Source organism: Drosophila tropicalis, unplaced genomic scaffold, assembly GCF_018151085.1.
Source record: "Drosophila tropicalis isolate 14030-0801.00 unplaced genomic scaffold, ASM1815108v1 contig_593, whole genome shotgun sequence".
In the NCBI taxonomy this organism is placed as follows: domain Eukaryota; kingdom Metazoa; phylum Arthropoda; class Insecta; order Diptera; family Drosophilidae; genus Drosophila; species Drosophila tropicalis.
Genome location: NW_027173070.1, coordinates 2,090,658 through 2,113,781, shown reverse-complemented (window position 1 = coordinate 2,113,781; position 23,124 = coordinate 2,090,658). Strand labels below are relative to the sequence as shown.

At 36.1% G+C, this 23,124-nt stretch overlaps 4 protein-coding genes across 4 annotated transcripts; all 4 read left to right on the top strand.

Annotated features, from left to right (window-relative positions):
• Positions 1–408: 408 nt before the first annotated feature.
• On the top strand, positions 409–3,402 carry LOC137577875 (putative gustatory receptor 59d). Its single transcript, XM_068291439.1, has 4 exons — positions 409–532; positions 2,358–2,527; positions 2,927–3,193; positions 3,250–3,402. Exons 1-4 carry the CDS (start codon positions 409–411, stop codon positions 3,400–3,402), a joined length of 714 nt encoding a protein of 237 aa, XP_068147540.1.
• Positions 3,403–4,954: 1,552 nt separating this feature from the next.
• Positions 4,955–6,200, top strand: LOC137577873 (putative gustatory receptor 59d). Its single transcript, XM_068291438.1, has 3 exons — positions 4,955–5,813; positions 5,871–5,989; positions 6,048–6,200. The coding sequence occupies exons 1-3, from the start codon at positions 4,955–4,957 to the stop codon at positions 6,198–6,200; spliced, it is 1,131 nt and encodes a 376-aa protein (XP_068147539.1).
• A 621-nt stretch (positions 6,201–6,821) lies between these two features.
• Positions 6,822–8,339, top strand: LOC137577872 (putative gustatory receptor 59d). Its single transcript, XM_068291437.1, has 3 exons — positions 6,822–7,694; positions 7,750–7,815; positions 8,145–8,339. The coding sequence occupies exons 1-3, from the start codon at positions 6,822–6,824 to the stop codon at positions 8,337–8,339; spliced, it is 1,134 nt and encodes a 377-aa protein (XP_068147538.1).
• Positions 8,340–17,573: 9,234 nt separating this feature from the next.
• Positions 17,574–22,643, top strand: LOC137577717 (paired mesoderm homeobox protein 2A). The gene is made up of 4 exons (XM_068291264.1): positions 17,574–17,647; positions 17,756–17,934; positions 21,412–21,617; positions 22,184–22,643. The coding sequence occupies exons 1-4, from the start codon at positions 17,574–17,576 to the stop codon at positions 22,574–22,576; spliced, it is 852 nt and encodes a 283-aa protein (XP_068147365.1). The 3' UTR covers positions 22,577–22,643.
• The last annotated feature ends 481 nt before the right edge of the window (positions 22,644–23,124 follow it).

Below are 23,124 nucleotides of genomic sequence, written 5' to 3'. Positions count from 1 at the left end.
GAACAAAAAACTTTTATTGAAATTAAGAGATTGCCAGAAGATTATAGAAATCTGATAAAAATTGTTGGGTTCCAATTGCCTGTGTAGGGGTCATTAGTAAACTTTCAGTCTAAAACAATGGGTCTCGTTGAATGGTGTATAAGAATTAGCTACTTGTATGCCCGCCTTACTGGAGTACTTAATTTCAAGATAGATGGAAGAACTGGGCGTCCTTATATCACGACTGGAGTAACCATTTATGCAGCTATCATCAACTTATTAACTTGTACCATAGTTCCCTTACAAACTATACAAGGACAATGTATGGACAGACTTGTTTCTAATTGAATTGTCTAATTGACCTTACTCGTTTCAGTTAGTGACATGTGGAAAACTTCAAATTCACTGCATGAATATATCTTTGTGACAATGGCTCTAATACGTGTCGTTGGTGTTTTCGCCTCGCTGTGGTCCCGTTGGTATCAGCGTCGACGATTGATGCACTTGGTGAATGGTTTTCGACGTCTGATGATGAAAAAACCTCATGTGAAACGTTTGTTTCGACGCGCTATAATAAGCAAATTTTGTAGTACCGTTTCTGTAGACTTACTGCAATTGGTCATTGCTTATGATTTCCTTCGACCTTACCTCACTCCGGCAGTATTTCTCACAATTCTTTTTATCTACTATCTAGTAGCAGTTTTTAACGTTATCATGTCGCAATTCTATTTCTCCATTCTAAATGTCCATAGTCATTATATACTTTTGAACTATGAGTTAAAGCAAATTCTTGCCGAAACTCATCAGTTAAGAAAACAGACACACGGTGTTGGAGGATTTGTGACCAAATGTTGTTCACTAGCCGATCGTTTGGATGAGATTGCTCAAACACAATCTGATCTACAGAAACTTTGTAAGCTTATGTCGAAGATATTTCGAATGCAAAGTTTCTGTTCTGCTGTGATATATTACCTCACATTTGTGGCTAATGTCTACCTAAGTTTTAGCGCCCATAAGTATACTTTTTCTGGCATGGGTTGGTCGAATTCTGGAATGTTTTTTGTAGTCAGCGGTGTTTTGGTATACTACTTAGATACTTACCTAATTGCGTCCCTGGTCTTATTCACCTTAGAAGCTCATTCTAAAATGGTGAGATTAATGGAGGAACGTACCTTATTTCCACGGAATCTGGATATACGCCTAGATGAGTCTGTAAGTAGTGAATATGAGTCAGTGCACTTAAAAAGTAACAGTAACTTTTGTTTTTTTCTCTCTTTAGTTTGAAAAATTTCAATTGCAATTGGTGAGAAACCCCCTCAAGTTCACTATAATGGGTCTCTTTACGGTTCAGCGTAGTAATAGCATAGCCATTGGACAATCTATTATACTTCATTCATTATTTCTCATACAATATGAAATACAAAATTATTAACTTGAACAACTTTGTTTAAAGTTTATTCATTGTTTACATCTTGAGGGTTTAAATGATTAGTTAGCCAGATTTACCAATCAATTATCGGACGCATATATCCGGCCCTCGATTTACGTTCCTACATATGCGGATACGTTTATCTAAGGTTATTCTTAGGAATATATTTTGTTGGTCAAATTGGCACTATGCTTTTACTGAGCAAGTGTTTTTGATTTCGTAAGTTGAATGCGATTAGGCTTCCCGCTTTATTATTAGCCAATTCTTAAAATATATAGTCATCTAAAATGTCTAGCACATCGCTTACTGTCTTATCTTTGAGTCCTCTAACATAAAGCAAATGAGCTGAAAGTCATTATGTTATTATAACATTCAAGCACATGAAAACTCGAGCCTCTTTTTTATTGACATTTCAGGTGAAGTTCCAAAATATTTTCCAAGAATAGAAACAATACCAAATAACCAAAGCACCTCTCGGTTAGCAGTTCTACCATTAACCTTAACCTTTTACCACACATATTTTATCTCGAAATTAATTATTCCCATGAATGAAATATATAACTATGCTTACCTAATGATATACTAAATATAAATTTTCTTTTATTGAATTGCACTCTTAATAAAATTAAAAGATTGTCGCGAACTGATAGAACTTGATGAAGTCCAATTGATGAAATCGCCATTATTCAACTTTTAGTCTTAAACAATGGATCTAGTAGAATGGTGTATATGGATTAACTATTTATATGCCCGGCTGACAGGTGTACTCAATTTCAAAATTGATGGCAAAACACGACGTCCTTTCATTACAACTGGAGTATCCATTTACGCAGCTATAATCAATTTATTAACCTGTGCCTTGGTTCCCCTAACAATGTTTCGAGGGCAATGTATGAGAAGACTTCTCATTGAAATGGTCTCACATAATTAATCTATTTACCCATTACAGTTGGTTCCATGTGGATGCGGTCTAATATGCTGCATGAATATATCTTTGTAATGATGTCAACAGTAAGGATCATAGGAGTCTTCGCCTCGCTGTGGTCACGATGGAATCAGCGTCGCCGATTGATCCAGTTGGTCAATGGTTTTCGGCGATTAATGATCAAGAAACCCCATGTAAAACGTTTATTTCGACGCGCGGTAATAAGCAAATTTATTTGCACCTTTTTTGTGGATATCCTGCAAATGGGTGTGGCTTTTGATTTCATGAGAAATTACCTTAGCCTCGATGCAACACTTAAATTATTTTTCGTCTACTTCTTGGTATCGGTGTTCAATGTTATCATTTCGCAATTTTATTTCTCCATGCTCAATGTGCATAGTCATTATATACTCCTGAACTATGAGTTGAAGCAAATCCTAGCTGAAACACATCAGTTAAGTGAACACAGTCGAGGCGTAGGGGTCTTTGTGACAAAATGTTGCTCGCTTGCCGATCGGTTGGATGATATAGCTGAAACACAATCTGATCTACAAGAACTTTCTAAACTGATGTCCAAAATATTCCGGGTACAGGGTTTCTGTACAACATTGATTTACTATCTCACTTTTGTAGCTAGTATCTATTTAAGCTACAGCGCCTATAGATATGGCTTTGCTGGCATGGGGTGGTCCACTTTGGGAGAGATCTTAATTTTATGTGGCATCATTGCCTACTATACAGATACATATCTGGTGGGCTCTTTAATGCTATATACCATAGAAGCTCATGCAGAAATGGTAAAACTAATGGAAGAACGCACTTTATTTCCACGGAATCTGGATGAGCGTCTCGAGAAATCTGTAAGTAGTGAAAATTAATTATATGCACTAATTACTATTGAACAATTTATTTTCAGTTTGAAAAATTTCAATTGCAATTGGTTAGAAATCCTTTCAAGATGACTGTAATGGGTCTCTTCACGGTGAAGCGGAGTAATAGCATAGTCTTGGGACATTCTGTAATAACCCATTCCTTGTTTTTAATACAATATGAAATACAGAATTATTGATTTGGATAATAATTTAAGAAATGCCTAGATTCTGGTGTGTTGAGCAACAAACCAGGATCACTTTAACTGTTCTAGTTATGATAATCATTTTATCAATTGTCTTTTTCCTTATAATCACAACATTAATGAAATATAAAGGTTGTCAGGAACTGATATGAATTGTCGAAAGCCAATTGCCTGTGTAGGGTCATTAGTAAACTTTCAGTCTAAAACAATGGGTCTTGTTGAATGGTGTATAAGGATTAGCTACTCGTATGCCCGCCTCACTGGAGTACTCAATTTCAAGATTGATGGATGAACTGGATCCTTATATCACGACTGGAGTAACCATTTATGCAGCAATCATAAATACTTTAACCTGTGGCATTCTTCCCCTACTTTTGATTCGAGGGCAATGTGTGACTAAGTCCTCTTCTCAAAATGAGTTACTAGTGATTGGCTAATCTAATTTCAGTTAGTGTCATGTGGAAACGCTCAAAATCGCTGCATGAATATATATTTGTATTGTTGGCTGGAATACGAATCATAGGAGTTTTCGCCTTGCTGTGGTCCCGTTGGTATCAGCGTCGACGACTGATGGTCAATGGTTTTCGACGTCTGATAATGTAAAGACCCCATGTGAAACGTTTGTTTCGACGCGCTGTAATTAGCCAATTAATTTGCGCATTTTTTTTCGATATTCTGCAATTGAGTGTGACTTATGATTTTATGCGAACTTATATGAGTCTCTCTGTACTTTTGCAAATATTCTTTATCTGCTTTTTTTGTATCTGCCTTAAATGCATGGGCTTCACAGTTTTACTTTGCCATGCTCAATGTTCATAGTCATTTTATACTCTTGAACTATGAGTTGAAACAAATCTTAGCTGAAAGTCATCAATTAACCAAAGAGAAACACGGTGTTGGAGTCTTTGTGACGAAATGTTGCTCACTAACCGATCGTCTGGATGAGATAGCTCAAGTACAATTTGATCTAATGAAGCTTTCTAGGCAAATGTTTAAGATATTTCAAGTGCAAAGTTTCTGTTGTTCTTTCATATATTACCTCACTTTTGTGGCTAGTATCTACCTGAGCTTTAGCGCCCATAAGTATTCATTTGCTGTCATGGGTTGGTCCACTTCGGGAATGATACGAATACTTATCTAACGGCCTCAATGATTTTCTATACCCTAGACGCTAATGCAGAAATGGTGAAACTAATGGAAGAACGTACTTTTTTCCCACGTAATCTGGATATACGCCTAGAAGAATCTGTGAGTAGCAAAGTTCAGCTATATTAACGAATTTCATCAACATTTTTGTTTTCAGTTTGACAAATTTCAATTGCAATTAATAAAAATCCTCTCGAGTTCACTGTAATGGGTCTATTTACATTACATCGTAGTAACAGCATAGTCATGGGACTTTCTGTCATAAGCCATTCATTAATTCTTATACAATACGAAATAGAAAACTATTAATGGGAGACAATATTTCTCTGTAGTTTGTATATATTGATGGGTATAAAGAGAACCCAGGCAAGTGACTTTCAGTTCATTTCGATTTGCCACAATGTTTGACCTAGTTGATTTTGTACTGCGCTTTTCTTACTATTATGCTCGTCTGATGGGTGTATTGAATTTTGAGATTGACTTGCAATCTGGACGTTCTTCGATTAGCCATAAAGCTACAATTTATGCAGTTTTGGTTAATGTGTTTATTTTTTGTTTTCTACCTCTGCAACTGCTAAGAAGTGATAACATTAATGTGGCCTGGGCCCAGGCAAATCGTCTGCATGTCCAGGTCTTCGTGATTATGACGAAAATCCGCTTAGTTGGTGTTCTACTCAGTTTACTTAGTCGTTGGCGTCAACGTCATGAACTAAGATGCCTTTTGAGGGGATTTCGTCAATTGTTTTTGACAAAGCCCCAAGTCAAAAAGCTCTATAGACGCGGGGTGATTAGTAAATGCATTTTCGATACCCTTGCCGAGCTATTTCAAATGTTCGTCGAATTGGATGCCCAACGTCAACCATTTAGTCTTGAGCTTTGTTTAAATTTAAGTCTAATGTATTTTCTAACTGCATTGCTAAATAGCATTGTGGCTCAATATTTCTTCGGCATGTTGCATGTCCATGCACATTATATGCTACTAAATCTGGAGCTCAGTCGGTTACTTTCTGAAATAAGGTCAATAAATAAGGTCAATGCTAGACGTCATAATGTGGGCATTTTTATGAGCAAGTGTTGTGCTTTAGCTGATCAGCTGGATGAAATAGCTGTCACTCAATCAAAACTTCAGCGTTTGGTCGAGCAAATGTCAAAGATATTTGGTCTACAAAGTTTCTGCATATTTTCCACATATTATCTCTCCTCGGTGGCTACCATCTATTTTACGTTCTGTGCCTTTAAATACAGCGCCTCTGGTTTAGGTACATCTCCTTTCGGTTTAGTCATGATTTCAAGTGCCATTATTTGCTATTATATAGACAATTTGTTAGTGATATTTGCCCATCTATATACTTTGGATGCCCACGACAAGATGTTGAAACTAATGGAAGAACGTTGTCTATATCCTACTGGCTTGGATCAACGTCTGGAAACTGCTGTGAGTAGACTATTTAATTGTTTAAGATTGGTGGTTTTTCAACACTTTTCTCTTACAGTTTGAGAGCTTTCAACTTCAATTGGCCCGTAATCCTCTTAAAATAACTGTCCTGGGTCTATTTGACCTAAACAGATGCTGTGTCATCACCATGATTGCGTCTTTATTAAGCAATACAATTATTCTCATTCAATATGATATTAAAAACTATTAAAATTCAAAACAAGTTTTCACAATTTTTGTTGCCTACTTATCAGAACTATACATGAATGTACATGTAAGAAATAGATCTCAATATTTAACTCTAAAATTTCTGGATAAAGTCATATGAAAGACTCTTAAATAAAGAAAAAAAGAAGAAACTTTTAGATTTAAAAGGAAAAATTGTTTATAAAGCCTCTCGCCAAAAAAACCTGCAGAAGCAACTCTGGAAGCATAAGTAGATAGCCTCCCTCATGGTAGTATCTAGATCGATTACCTACTCAACATATACATACATACGTCATAGTTGTAAAAAGGCTAGCCAAGCCCCTTATGTATTATTAGTGAAATTGCCATGTACTCAATTAGCTATTGATTATCTGTAACTCAGAGGTTCTCATCACGTCATTAGGGTTTAATTTCAATTGCGTTGGGCCCTGTCATCACCAGCAAATGACACTAGACCATAATTTAGTTGCAATTTATTATTATGTCTGAACTGACTAGATGGTGCCTACGAATTAGTTACAACTATGGACGATTCGTAGGTCTAATTAATTTCAAAATCGATACGAAACGCAAACGAGCCTACATCGACAAAAGTGCAACAATATATGCTATATTTCTTAATGTAATGATCTTTAGTCTTTTACCCATGCAATATCTGTTCGGTGAAAGGATAAGATCAGTTTTATTGAATCCAAATTATTTGCATCAATATGTTTTCCTTGGCGTGGGCATTGTACGTGTCAGTGGAGTATTTATCACTATTCTCTTTCGTTGGCGGGAAAGGCAAGAGCTTGTAAAATTGGTTAATGCCCTGTATCAACTCTATGTGAAGAGGCCACATGTGGAGCGTCTGTATCGGCGGGGCGTACTTAATAAGTTTCTCTTTGCCCTACTCTCGGAATTGTTGCAAATGTTCATCATGTTGAGTGCAGTTGGTGAGCGTCTTACATTCGGCATTGGTCTGCAACTCTACATTATGTCGATCATCACAGCCATACTCAATGTCATCGTTACTCAATACTATTTTGCAATGCTCAATATACATGGACATTACATTCTGCTTATAGAAGAATTGCGTAATATTTTGGATGCCGTTTTACAACTAAATCCACATGGAATGGGTGTATTCATCACAAAGTGTTGCTGCCTGGCCGATCAGATGGATAACATTGCTGAAAGACAATCTCAATTGCAGGAACTTATAAAACGTATCTCCAAGGTTTTTGGTGCTCAGTATTTCTGTATAAATCTTACCTATTTCCTGACTAATGTAGCTACAGTCTACTTTACGGTCATGGGCTTTAGATTGAATAGATATAGTCCGACATCCAATTGGACTGTAGGACTTTTTCTGCCATGTTTATTATTCTATCATTTGGATCAGTATATCACAGTTCTAGTTCTACTTTATATTGAGGATGCCCATGCTGTAGTGGTTAGATTATTGCAAAGTCGAACTTCTTTACCATTGGGCTTGGATGAGCGGCTGGAATTGACTGTGAGTTCAATTAATAACGAGTTAAATCTAATCTTAATGGATTCTTCTATTACAGTTTGAGAGCTTTCAGCTACAATTGGTACGCAATCCATTCGAAATCAATTGCTTGGGTCTCTATACAGTTGGACGGCGTCATATTTTAGGCATGGCGAACACTTTATTAACCACATCAATTTATCTCATACAATATGATATAGAGCACTTTTAAAGCATTAATAAAAAAAAGGATATAAAAATAGTTACTGTTACTTGTTGTGTTTGAACTTTATAATCAAACTGTTTTTGTAAACCAAGTCAAAACGAGCAACAAAAAACAAAAACAATCGTCTACAAAACAACTTCAATGGATAGTGTGTAAGTTATTTCTTTTGCATATATATTTTTTCTTCTTCGACTGAAGACCTTTTGGATTAATGTAGATTATCTCAATGGGTGAATTGCCATGGCAAGACACTGTTGCCTCCAAAAAGTTCACCCATAGCAATGCTACTGAAGCCCATCAATGAAGAACTGGAATGTTTGCAGGCAAGTGCCATCCGAGCCAGACATGAACAAATGGCCATGTTAATTGTGATAGAGAATCGTCAATACAAATGCGAGCTAGATGCCCTAAAAAAGGCCATATTAAATCTCAATAATCAGTAATCCAGCCAGATAAGCTTATTTGTATCCTCATTGTCACAATTATTTCTTTTTACAAATTTCATAACTTTAAAAAGGCAAATGTGCAAAAAAGAAAAATGCATAGAGAAAGAATAAATATTTACAACTGAACTCTCTAAAACTTGACTTAAAATGAAATTGAATTCCACAAAAAAAATTTCACACATACATACTTGTACATACGCACGTAGAGACGCACATAGAAGAGAATAGGGAAAATGGAAAATGGCCAAAAAAAAAAAAAAAAAAAGAAGAAAAAAAACCCATTTGAAATCTTGTAGTTTGCTTTTCGCCACAGGCCAAAGAGAACAAATTTTTTGCTCAAACATGTCATAAATATTTGATTTTTCACATTTTTTCAATCGTCTTCGTCGCCGGATGTTGGCAAAGGGGCAAATGGTGGTGATGGGGCGGTGGGGAGGGTAAAATTGATAACTTTCAATGATTACGTTGGGAAATTGATATAATTTCTGTGCAATTTGTAGCAATTGGCAAATGTCGCTTACATGTTAACTGTAAATGTTTGATTTTATTTTTTATTTTTCCTGCTAAAGGGGAAAGTTGCGTTTCAATTTCCAAAATGAAACTACTTGAGATTAGAAATTTAGCAAAATATATTATTCAAGGCAACATGTTGATGACAGGAAATATTATAAATAAGATATATGCATAAGATAATTGATTTTAAATATTTGCTCAATCATAAATAGCGGCAAATTGTTATTGTTAATTGTCAGTCAGAAGACTTTGAGATGACTTATAGACCGTCAAATCCTGCCAAACCCATATTTTGAGTAGCAAACTTTAAGTTTCAAAAGCCCAATTAAAACGGAAGATAATGAATTGCAAGGTCAATACATAAATATGCCTCAAGTGGCTTCTGCAAGGAGAAGGCCTTTTCAGTACTAAAATTTGATCATTGATCTGTCTAAATACTTACATGAATGTAGAATAGAAAAAAGGTGTTTTGCCTCTAGAAGGACACTGAGGGAAGACATATCATTTTATGCTTTATTTACTTGATTATTATATTTAGCTGAAAGCTGGCTTTATATACATAGATAGGTTGCAAGGATTAGACTTTTTATATTTCTTTAAATTAATATTAAGAATTGTTTTGTACAATGATTCGTGTTTCATTTTAATGTACGTTTCATTGATTATTTAAAAACTGAAGCGAATTCTACTACCACTGCAAACACTTTCATTCAGCTTTAAGAAAACTTATCGCTCTTAATTATATTTATACTAATCAAGTAGTGTCATTCATATAATATTTCTTAACTATGTATAAGAGCCTTGTAAAGTACTCTTTACCTTATCCTACTTTGCCTACCATATGCATAGATAGATAAAACTTTAGCCATTTAATGTATTCATCAAGGCAATGTTATGATCGTAGTTATTATGTTGATGACGTTGATTACTATCGAGGTGGCTGGTGGGCAAAATGTTCGTAACTCAAAATTGCAAACTTTAAAATTTATGTTTATTTTGTATTCGGTCAACCCTTTTGTCGCTTCTATCAACGTGTGTGTGTGTGTATGCGAGGTGTATGTGTGCGTTTGGGTTTCATATTTATGGATGTGGTGTACCTTCTGCCGCATGAAATGTTGTTGGTTTTTCTACTTTTTTTTTGCAAACTGCATTTTATGAATTTTTTATGGCTTTTAATGTAGACACACCTGTACAGGGAGAGAAAGAGATAGATAGAGAACATACAGATTGGCAGCAACTGGCGCAGTAGTGTTTTGGGTGGCTGGTTTGGTTGGTTGGTTGGGTTAGCTTCTTCCCAGGTTGTCATAAAATGGTATACAAGGTGACACCGACACCTTTTTATATGCGAACGCACATAAAGCTTTTGCACCCAAAAAAAAAAAAAAAAAGAAGAAAACAGAAACCCAAAATGCACAATCTGCTCACGCTTTAGGACCGTATTTTATCTGGCACAACCCAAAAACCCGACAAACCAAACCAAAGTGACTAGCTGACTTTAGCCTAATCCAGAGATGGGGGCTTTTGCACATGAAATATTCGTTTTATAGCGCCAAAAAGTTTTAAGTTTTCTTCACGATTTGGTTACCTAAAATTCTTCTTTTCAGGTGATTTATGTGCCAGGTGGGCAACAACTTTTCATCTGTCTCGAGTTGAGACAACAGAGAGAAAAAAAATAAATGTACTCTAGCCACGCCTACTCATTATATATATATCAAGAGCTTTTTTCCAAGTGTCTATTCAATTGAGAGACACACGAAAAATTGCGCAAATTAAATATAGAAAGTGACAGAGCAAGTGGATAAAAGGATATTCTTTTCAAGCCTTGCTTTGGGGCAAAATTATAAACAACTTTGGTTTTTTCCAATATCTTTTAGAGTCCATCGGAAAACTTCATAGAAAGAAATTTAAGTGTGTAGCCTGTGCCTAGTCAACATAAAGGATTAGATATAAAATAAAATGAAAGAAAAAACTAGAACAAGAAGTGGGGAATGTCAAAATTGAGGATGAAATTAAGAGAGAGGAAGATGATAATTCTATTCGATAAGTGTTAAATCAATAGAACATCTAAAATCATTTAGATCATTTAGATCTTAGACATGGATATTTGATAATGTTGGAAAACGTAAAAATAACAAGTGTCTTTATTCTATAAATATGTAGTGTAATCCTTGTACTCCTTAAAACGACCTACAGAGTATCCAAAAGTCTTCATTCAAATGTTCTTTTTTACATTTCTGAAAATTGACACATACAAGTCTTTCAATCCTTATTCATCACTCAACGAGTTCTGCTTCAACTGATTCAAGGGGGCGGCCCAATTGAAACGCACATAACATATTTTTGCATTAAAATAATGAAATTTTCGCCAGAAAAGTCAACAGAATGTTTCAATACTCATGTGTGTGTGTGTATTGTGTAACAACAATAAATGCTTGACCTAGATTTTAAGTGAATGCAACTAAGTGGATTAAGGATGCTCTCTTAGAGTTGACAAACATACATAGATAAGAAAAAGCTCAAAATGCACTTGCACTTTTTTCCTCTGTTGATTTCTTGTTACAATTTTCGATTTCACTGTCATTTCTTTGGTGACCTGTTTTTATTTTCATTTTCGTCTTTTTTTTATTTTATTTTATCGCTCTAATTGCATCTGATTGCAAAAGTGACAGTTGCCGGTCTTTCTACGTCTCCAGATCCGCACATCCGCATCCGCATCCGTTGATTTTCAATTCGCGTAATTTCTTCCGTAGTTTTTATTCACATTCATTCATTCCGCCCCTCAGAACAATCGTGAGCGAAATTTAAATGGCGCTGACTTTGCAGCTGACTGAATGACAGCAACTCCACAAGCAAACACATAAACGTATAAGAAAGAGCAAATGAAAGTAAAACCAGTAGGAAAAGACGAAAAACACCAACAAACAAGAAATGAATTGAAATTGTGCAATCAAGAAATGAGTGTAACAGAAACAAAAAACAGCAAGGTTCTCCTTCCTCAATCATCTGTCTCCATGGATGAAATGTAATTTAAGATTTTTGATATCTATCGATCAAATAATCGTATCAGAGCAGATATATACATATCTAACAACAAGTGATCCTATTTTGGTAGAACTGCAGTCAAAACCTTGGCAGGTATGGGGAAATAACCTTTTATTGTGATTCTTTAGTTTATATATTAAGCAGATAACTATCTTTGTAGATGTCTATAGACTTAATATTTGTCGATTTTCTCAGGAGACTACTAACCAACCGATTAACCAACTAGGTATCAGGCTATTTCAAGCGTTTTACTAAAACGAAGTTGATAAGACCTTTCGAACAGTTGAATTAAAGACAGAACCCAATAGGTTTCCAAAGTAGATCGATTTAATTTCAAACGAAATGTGCACCGTTTGTTATCTAGACTGTTTTCTATAAAAATTACTTTACCAAACTAATGAAAACTTTAGCAGAACCTTTTGCAACCCTTATGGATCTAGGTGGAAAAACTTTGTCTCGTGTTTTTCATGCATTCAACTAAAAACATAATTTTCATAAATGCGCCATTAGAGAGAACACATACCTATGGAACCAAAAGGGATGGGCTGTGGTATAGGGGGAAGGAAGGATGATAAAGGGCTGAGTATTTAAAACCACAATTTGCGGTATATTTCGTGTTCTGCGGTTTTTTCCTCCATACTCATGATGTACTTTCGGTCGATCGGGGGCAAGTCGTGAAGAGGAGAGAGGGTCGAGACGTATGTACATGCAACATGCTAACATAAATCCCAATTCCCGAACAAACTGCATGTAGATGTTGGAAGAGAGATAAACTGGGTTTTGGGGTGTAGATTGAGGGGGTCACCAGTAACAGCAACAGCAACAGAAGCCAGCACGTGTTCGACCTCGAGCTAAATGCTAATTAAAATGCATTAAAATGCATGTGAGTTTCTCTCCATGGACAAAAACAAAAACCTTGATTTAAGGTTACAATTTAGAGATAGAAACTGATCATCATTGTCAATTTTAGGCAAAAAGCGATTCAAAAAATGCGAAAAATTCAAATGAGACGAAAAGGCAAATTCTGTAAATTATGCAAAAATGGAAGCAAAATCGAACTTCCTTTCGAACTAGAGAGAAAAGGCTTGGCAGATGGCTGACCCAACTCAGAAATAGCCCCCAATGCATGTGAGTGTATGGGTGTGTATGTGTGCGAGTCGGTGTGAGTGTGTGTGCCTAAATGGACATCTGAGCAGGCCAAGGAGCAGGACTCTTAACATGGCTTTTAAAAACTTGTCCTCCAATAGCCATATCCGTGGGGAATGAAATATTCATACGTTTTATATAGAGTAAAGTTGGCCCAGGCCTATGTCACAATAAAAGTCAAAAAGCTTTTGCTTGCCGTAATTAATGTAAATCCCCTTTCTGGATCTTTTTTTTTTTTTTGTTCCTTTCTTTGTTTTCCTACTTTTCCTCTCTCTCTCTCACTCTATCTCCTCTTCTGCGTGTATGCACATTGTAATTGATTTTCTGTTTACGCACTGACAAAAGAAAAGAGGGTCAAGAGGGTGGCAAATGAAGGCAGTTGCCATTTCTTCCGTTGTTACTTCAGCTAAATGGGCGTGGCAAGTTTTCCGGACATTGCTTTCGATTATTTCTTGTTATTATATTTCATTGCCGTCAACTTCTTCAGCTTTATATAAAACAGTGCACTCAAAACAAATGATGAACAGAATAAAAAAGAATTTTAATATGCCTTCAAATAAAACATTTCAATATGGGACTTTGAAATACCCAGTAAGAAAACCTGAATGCATATTTAATCAGCAATGTAATTTGAAGAAAAATTGCATCAATATTCTATATCTATGACTTTTTAAAGGTTTCGTGTTGCATTCGCCGCTCATTCCAAAAACGTTCACAAAAAAATCACATGGTCTGTTTTTTAAGAGTCTGGAGATCTTTTTTGGGAGAAGCATTTTCACTCAACTCAAAATAGAGCCATTAAAGTTTTCCATTTAATCTTCGCAAGGGTTTAAGTTCTCAACACGTTTCTTTTTGTCTCTAACATTGTTATGGATACTCAAAAATGTTGTAGAACTTGCTTTTTCATTAATGTAAACATTGAATCTCACAAAGCTGCATTAGGAGCTAGTAAATTAGAATAGTATATAACTTCTTTACTTACTCTGTTCATTCAAAGCAGAATTAGGTGATAATAAATCGGAGTTGGAACCTATAAAATAGTGGCGGTTATAGATCAGAAATATGTGATCTTCGTTATAGAAATTGTTAGTTCATATCTTAACAAGAACAATTGAATTTGCATCGATATACCCTTCACAAGTAATGGGTATACCGAAAAAGTTTTCATTGAAAAACAAAACAAGTTTTGCTATATTTTTGCCTGCCAAAAGATAGAGAGAATAGCAGCAAGTCGGGTGGTGAGAGGAGTTGGTCAGAGGAATAGGAAAGAAGGAGGGACATATATAGGAAGTCGGCGGGCACATGCCAACACTTGTTTTCTGTTAAGTGATTTAGGCAAAAGTTTTATACCCTTCCGCAATCTGCTCGCTTTTCCCTGCCCTGTCTTTCCCCTCTCTATTTCTCTCTCCCCTCTATTCTTCTTTCTATGCTGTCAAAGAGCAGCATTTGGCATTTTTCTGGGTTAGAGGAATACCCTTGACGTAGACGTTTGGAATGGAACGCCAAAAGCCCTTCTACCAGCACCCGCCACTTTGCCACTGCGTGCGTTGTATGATGTGGTTCGAGTTTCGATTTTCTCTCTCTCCATATCTCTCTCTCTCCCTCTCTGTTATATTTGAAAACATCGGAAATGTTTCGCAAAACTTTTGTGCACAAGCAACTTTGAATGGCTGCCACATAATCGCCGTCAAGTGAAATTCATTTTCTTGACAAACAACATGAACTTCAAAGGTTCCAACCGCCACAGTCTCCTTTTTTTCGCCCTCTCACATCCCAAATTACCCATTTACATACTTATACATTTTTGTTCTTTATTTTTGTTTTTGTTTTTTGTTTTGTATTGTGATTTTTCATTGCTTGTAGCTTGTCTGCTTGTTGTTCCGACAAGGAAATTGAAATATGCTAGGAAACATTTCAAACCAGAACAAAATAGTTTTTTAATTGCGGCTATTAGTTAATTTTTGCCGTCAAAAAACTTAAGGAAAATTTTGCCACCAGAAAGTGAAATTATAGAAAACTCTTAAACGGAAAGTACACACTGGGAGAGAGATGGATAAAGGAGAAGGAGGGTCAATTTTTAAATTTTGTTGTAGGAAAATACTAGAAGAACGAGATTTAGATAATCTTCTTGCGCACAACTTCCTTAACTCTAAAACTAGTTGGGAATTATAACTGTTTCGTTCCAAGTACTTAACGTGATTGGTTTAATCGGCCATCTCCTACAGAATTTTTGACTATGGAATAAAAATAATAACTGACAATTTTTGTTGTCTTCGCAAACCTCTTCAACCTGACCATGTCATGTGCAATTACTTTCAGACAAGACTCATCCTGACAACATTAAAACTGTCTGCTCGAATTCTAAACTTTTCAGAAGAAATTCCTGTTGCCAAAAACTTTGTCTCCATGTGTTTTAGGGTAACCATATTACTATATGGATAAACTGAGACAAAGACCCAAACAGCAGCAGCACGCGAGAAATGTTTCGTGACAAAGAATTTTTGAGAAAACTGAGCAAGAAAAACGTCTGGAAGACATAGAAAAACGCCCAAGTAGCCCAAGTACTGCTACTACAACTACAAAAAAAAAAAAAGAAGAAAAACTTTGAAGTTTTATTAAAAATACACACCGCAACATTCCTCAAGAAGTTTTGCACACGAAAACGTGAGATAATTTAGTGGAGGCGCCGCCGCATTCGTCCTCTCTTCCTGCTGCAGCTACACTATGCTTCACTTGGATGATGACTTCGGTAGGAGGGCGGGGATCGAGGTGGATAAGGGGGGACAGGTGAAAAACGGTAGTGGAGTGTCAAGTAGTTTGGATAAACTTTTGTGACAGCTCAATTTGGGAAAGGAAAACCGTGTGGAGTATGGGCCACACGATGTAGATGGCCAGGCGGAGGCTTGCCATGTATTAGAATATTAGTATGAAGTTTTTCGGGTGCCAAGGATATGTAATGAGCGAATAGAGACAGTGAGAGAGGGGGAAGGAATAACTACCTTGTTGCCTGCTAATGAGTGGGCATGATGGTAGTTGGCTTTAAGTTTCATCGGGGATATTTGTCGTTAGTATATATGTCAGGCCAGAAGGAATTTGTGTCATAAAGTTTCTGCTTGTTTGTCACAAGGATTTTCAGATGCAGGAGTCAAATGAGAACCTAAAGATTGAATTAAGTCTAACATGTGGACGTAGACTCAGCTTAACATATTGAGAAACTTATCTGAGGTGAATCCTGCAAAGTTTTTACCCATTTAGTTCCATAATAAATCGAATGAATTAAGATAAAACTCAATAGGAATGAATACATAAGCTGACGAACAAGTCGTACTTTTTGATTTCTTCAGTTCTGGACTGTATTGACTGAATAAAGAAACGAATGAAATGAATTAATGATCGTTATAGTTGATTTTCTTAAAAGTCCCATCTTTAATTATGGAAGAAGAATTATGGAAAACATATTTAATATAAACTATTTCCTTTCCTTTCCTTAAAACTGATCATTTAATTGAAATGCTTAAGCCAATGAGGAAACACCTTCAATTGCCAGCTGCTTGGGATGAACCTGTCAACTAAATGAAGTACATGAGCCACTTAACTAACCGATTCCGCCCACGTTCCGCTTATGCAATATCTTTCCACATCCCCATCTACAGACTCATACTCTTCTTGTTTTCAGAAAATTAACAACATGTTGTGGTTTATGGAAATTGCGTCTCTCTCTCTCTTTCTCTCTCCTTCTGTTACTCGGAAAAAGGATGACAAACATAATGCGTGCCAAGATTTATGCAACCTGAACAAGACTCTCTCTCAATGAAGTCCTCAAGTGGTTTGTTGAAATTGCAGCACATCCTGCACACACACTCGCACACACATGTCCTTTTGGTAGTACTTTTGTTTTTAGTGTGTGTTGACAGTAGCTAATTGGTATATTTATTGCCTAGTTAAATGCTTAAAACTTGTTGCTACTTTTCACCTCGTATTTCATAAGTAATTCGTTGATGTTCCTTGTTCTCTGTGCTGTGATGGGTAACGCCCCCATCACAAAATGTCGGAAAAACGATCCAACCAATGGGAAGATCTTTTGATTCTATTATTAGCTGATACGAGAGCAAAGATCTTTTGCTTCTGTTGCCTCTGCCTCTGCTGCTGAGAGTCGTCCAAACTGAGAGGGAGACTTTTTCTTTTCTTTTTTTCGATTTGAGACTAATTTCAGTGGGCACACGACTTTGGCACGGTTTAGTATCGTCGCAACAATTATCGTAATTAACTCGTTTATGTGTTGTGTGCTAATCCAATTACAATTACCCAAGTTCACACAGGATCAGTTCAACGAAAGAGATTGAAAGAAGAGCGAGCGAAACAGCGAAGGCGAAAGTGAAAATGAAAAGAATTTAATTCAATCATTCAACAATTTGAAGTGACAAATGAATTGAATTGAATTGTATCTTAAATCTAGTGACAATTAACGAGAGCGTTTTAACCTTGGCAAAAACAAATTCTAGTGAATTTTAATTAAATAAATTATCGATCATGTTGAACTATCAGCATTCGCTTTCACCCGTCGGTAATCCTGCGAATTTCTATTATCCCCCGACGGCCCATTTGCCTCCACCACCACCGACGGTGCCGCCTCCGACGACGGGTTCCCATTTAGACCCAGAAGCCTTAGCCACATATCCAGCATCCGTGGCACATCAATTGATCATCGATAGTGAAGACAAACATCAACAACAACAACAACAACATCCTTCTGACTCTTATCTAAAAACTCGCTGTGACAAGATCAGAGATTTGGACAAAATGCATCGATTCTCGGTCGATAATCTCATTGAACTGAAACATGATGCTTATGGCAAAGGCAAAATGTCCATGGAATTAAATAATAACTATGGTAAGTTTTGCAGAATCAGTGAAGGTTCCTTCTTCCGGGGATGTTTTAGCATTTCATTAGTATTTTAGTTATTAATTAAAACAAAGGTACAATTATTGTTTCTAAGATATAATTTTCAAAATTTCACACGACGTAAATACAATCCTAAATATTTTGATAACCAAGTAATATCCTTAATTAGATTGGGTCATATTAAGACAATTCACAATCTCAAATACTGAAAAGTAACAAATATTCATATATGAAAATGTATATTCTTGATCAAAGTGCGAAGCTAAATCAGCAATGACACTATTTAAGCGTTGAATCGGACGACTATAACATAGAGAAACCATAGATCGCAAAACCTTTATTCCGTTTTGACTACATAAAATCCTTGTTTGTAATATTTTAAATAAGTGTAAATTTGCTAAAACTTTTATAATTGACACAAGAATTTTCACAAAAGATAATTTATTTCTTAAAGTATTAGCTTCATTGACTTTACAAAGTAATACTTAAAAAAATGACTGAAAAACCCACGAATATATTACAAACGATATAGAGATCCAACTCTTCTGAACAAATTAATCGCCAAGGCTCTGTGACACGATTTAACCTTTAAAATAGTTTAGAGGCAATAACCTTGTTTTTATGAAAATTTAACTATCACTTTCTATTTATTTTAAATGGATTATTCAGAAGTTTTACTTTTCTACAACGAATAGAAGGATCGACTTTAGTTTGGTAAGCTTTAACCACCTAAAAAAACAAGAACAATGGTTAAAAATTTTAAATCAGTTTAGTCTTGTCAAGTTTTAGTTCTCTGACATTGCCACCAAATTCATCATCACTTGGCTTTAAGTGTGCCACTTATACATATGCATAACAAAATGCATAATTTCGATAGGAATTATTCAACTACATATATATACTCCAATACAAATACACACACACACACATATCACTCATATTTAGTTTGAGAATTTGTGATATTTTGCGGATGGCTTTAGCTTAATTCATAAATGATAAATTCATTCGAAATGAGCTGAGAGAATTTATGAAATTATTCGCACAAAATTGCATCGGCAAGTATATAAATGTATATACTGAATATATAAAATTGTATAGTTGTGTGGATAGGATATATGTATGTATATATACATATATGACATTTAGGTGCCAGATGTGGGCGACATTCGTTGCGCCACCGCCGCCAATTGCTGCTCCTGGGCCACCTTCTTCTCCTCCTCCACCTCGCACAGTGTCATCATCATGCATTTTTGCTATTTGCGGTTTGTGGTTAAGCGAAGCTCCATTTTCATTCCTCTCCTCTTCCCTCCCTCTCCTGACCATCATATAAAATGCATATAGCTTCGGTTGTCAACTCTGCATAATTTGCCATGTGAAAATTCAAGGCAAGTATTCAGTTTTTTTCAAGAAAAGTCTCTCGATTTAAATCGTTTTCACAGTTTTCGTCCAAGTTTTTCTTTCCGTGGTTTTTCTTGGCTGCTGCTACTGCTCCTTTTTTATTTCATTCAATTTTTGTAGCCCTCTACTGAGCCGACAACACTTCAACATTGTCAACATGACAAAACGTAATCAAAGCTGACATGATATTCCCTCAGTGGCCGCATGCCTTTGAAGCAGATCCCATCTAGAGAAACCAGTGACTATATTTTTCAAGTGGTGCATATAAAACGGCAGTGTAACCAGTACCAGACATGGACCGACCGACAGACAGACCGACCGACCGACCTGGTATCTCCCTCGTGTCTACTAAATGGGCTTGGGCTTGGGCGTGTGTTTATTTTCGTCGCTCCATTGGATGGTAACAACAACAACAAGAAGAACAACATATGCCCATCTCCATTTCCATTCCCCATCATCTCATCCTATCTCTCTCTCTCTCTCTCTCACTCCCCCCACACTCGTTGCACAAATCTGATTGAGGTTTCCCTTTCGGTTGCAACTGTTTTTCTTTCTTTTTTTTTATCGCTACTCGTTGGCAATCCAAATTAAAGATCTTTTCGTTTTTTATCATCGAAGCAACCAACCATCCATCCATCTAGCCACCCATTCGTTCCCCAGAGACAACCCAGTTGCAGTTGCAGTTGAATTTTTTTCCAGGAGGTGGAGTTGGTGCAGTTGTTTCTTTTGTTTTTCGGAATTCTACAAAAACTCCGACGTGTTGATCGACGATGCACAATTTCCAACTGAAAACTTTGCGGACAGCTCCAGCTGACAAATTGAGACAAATGGCCTGGGGAAAGAGATTTGTCACAGCAATGTACACGGGCTCCACAAATGTGAGGGGCAAGGCCACCCTGAAGCTAAAACGAAGTTCCAGTAAAGCCATCGGAATATACAAATTTCAAAAATAAAGAAAATCTAACAAACACTTGCCAGTAAATCGGAAATAGTTAGCCAATCGACTGGATTTAGTTCAACCTTCAAGCTGATGACTTGGGAACCGTTATTTTAAAAACTATCTAACCAACTGAAGCTCGAATATTATGAAGGACAATATGAGTGTTCCCTATATTGTGTTCTCGAATTCGATATCAAAGTTTCGAACTTTTTTCAACAAAAACTATTAAGTCGATACGAACTGTAATAGACGTATCACTTTGAAAATTCCTGATCTTTATTTTTATGTTTCACTTTATCTAGTTTGCAGATTTATTAAATCCAAATAGTAATATAAGTCATCGAATTTAAAATATGTATTAAAAATATTAAATATCACTTTAAAGATTCTAGAAACAGATGAATTATTCAAAAATGATTAAAGAATTATCCCATTTAAACTCCATAGATGTTTTTTCCTCAGAATATCACAAAGTTTTTCAGTTAATGTTTGTTTCGTCTTTTGGCTCTCTAAAAATATTTGAAATATAATTTTATTCATTTTTAAAATCTTTAATTGGGATAAAACACAATTTTACCGCTACGTATTTAATGGGAATTAACAAAATCCGAAACTTTTGCTATATACATACATATATATGTATTTAAATACAAATGTTGAATGATTTTTCCGAAAAAAAAAAACCAATTAGTGAAAATTTGAAACGCTCTTATGACCGCTTAATGTCAAGAGAAATTTCACTCTTTAATTAATAGATCGTAAATTTGTTGTTGAGGTATTTTGGTTATTGTATGTTTTTGAATGTCGCAGCGGCAGCTGCCATCGAATGTCGTCAAAAGATATTTTATGACTCCATGCCATTTGTTTATGACCTTCCTACAGTGACTACAAGACAAAGGCAAACCCCAGGCAGGATCAAATGGAATGCAAAATTTTATGTCGCTCTCGCTCTATCCCTGTCTCTGTCTTTTTGTTATCTCACCGACCATAAAAGTAACGAAAAATTAATTGAAATCCGGGGCACTTATCGATTATTTACGAGGCCATCAGATTTTGCATTACCAGCGAAAAATTCCAACTAAAAGTCAAAAATACTTTCTTTAATGGTCTTCTTCTGTCTATTACAGGCGTTGGTAGCGGCATTGGAGGAGCCACAGATTACCCCAACAATCTCTCAACGGGACACTCAAGAAAGCCACGACGCAATCGCACTACATTCAGCTCAGCCCAGTTGACAGCCCTGGAGAAAGTATTCGAAAGAACCCATTATCCAGATGCCTTTGTACGTGAAGAACTGGCCACCAAAGTGCATCTCAGTGAGGCGAGAGTTCAGGTAATATTTACGAAGAAACTATTAAAATTTGAGCGATGTGCCTCTGGGAGAAATGATTTTAGTTTTAAGGCAAAGATAAGAATTCTAAATTCTCTATAACTTAACTTTATTATCTAAATTAGTTGACTTTTCCCATCTAAAATCATTAGTTAAACCCTAAAAAATAAAAATACTTGACTTCTTTAACAATGGCGGATCTGGGACTGTTAAATGGGAAAACTTTGCTCCTAAAATTATGCAATAAGCAGTCCACGAAATCCCACTTTTCGATTCATAGAAAAATATTTTAAAATGTACTTCGCATTAAAAATAATTCTAGAAGCAAAACATTTTGAAATAACAAATCCACGAAATATACTTTAAGAGGAAAGTTACATTAAGTTTCATTCCGGATTCGGCTGCGACTTTAAGCTTTATTTAACTCTTCAAATTGCATAGCCAAACCTAAACTTAATGCTAATTAATTGAGATAGCCAGCACATGCCTGAATTTACAAAATTTTTGGTAAATCAGACTGTTTTTGCAATCTGAATATCCTACTAAATCTATCTCTCTAATTTATACAGGTTTGGTTTCAAAATCGTCGTGCGAAATTTCGCCGCAATGAGCGCAGTGTGAGCGGCTCTCGTCCATTGATGGACCATGCGGGATCCCAATTGGTTCCAGCACCCATTTCAACGGCTTCCACTGGCAATATGCATAAATATCCAAATCTGACACATCCCACCGCCCATGCCCCGCCCTCTGGGGCAGCAGCAGCAGCGGCGGCGTATGCATTGAATTTTGGTCCTCTAGAGTTGCGGTCATGTCAGAATTATACGAATTGCTACGGCAGCTTTGGGGCAAATCCAACGGCGGGGGCAAGTGGCAACAGTGTCTGCTCATTCTTTGGTGCCTCCAACTATTGTGTGGCTGCGGCGGCCAACTATGCGGCCAAGAATGCCTATCCATCAATCTGATGGTGACTATGATGATAATCTATTAATGGGCCCCACCCCCAGAAGAGGTTACTTCAATTAGCTAAAGAAAAAACACATTTCTCTTAATTTTTTAATACCTGACTAATATTTATATGACAAATTAAATTAAATTTAAATAAATTAGTTTAATATTTAACACACACACAGGAAAGAAGAATATTCAAGATTTTGACATGACTTTTCAAATTATTTACTCATTGTCAATTATACAAACATATGAATGAATTATTTAATTAAACATGCCTAGGGTAAGGGCATGTGGCAGGGACAAGTGTGTGAGGGAGAGGGTGGAGGACACCCGCATGTGTTAATTTGTATAATGAAACTTAATTAAAGCCCAAGACAAATAAACAAACAAACCAACACAGAGAGAGATAGGAATAAAGAGAAACACATACAAAGCAAAAACTTTTGACTAAAAAGCCACAAAACGTTGGGCAAAGGCGCAGCCGCAATCAAAGTACATTAAGATTGTGTGGCCAAAATGGTTTTTGCCAACGCAATTTGAAAACTACAAATGATTTTGT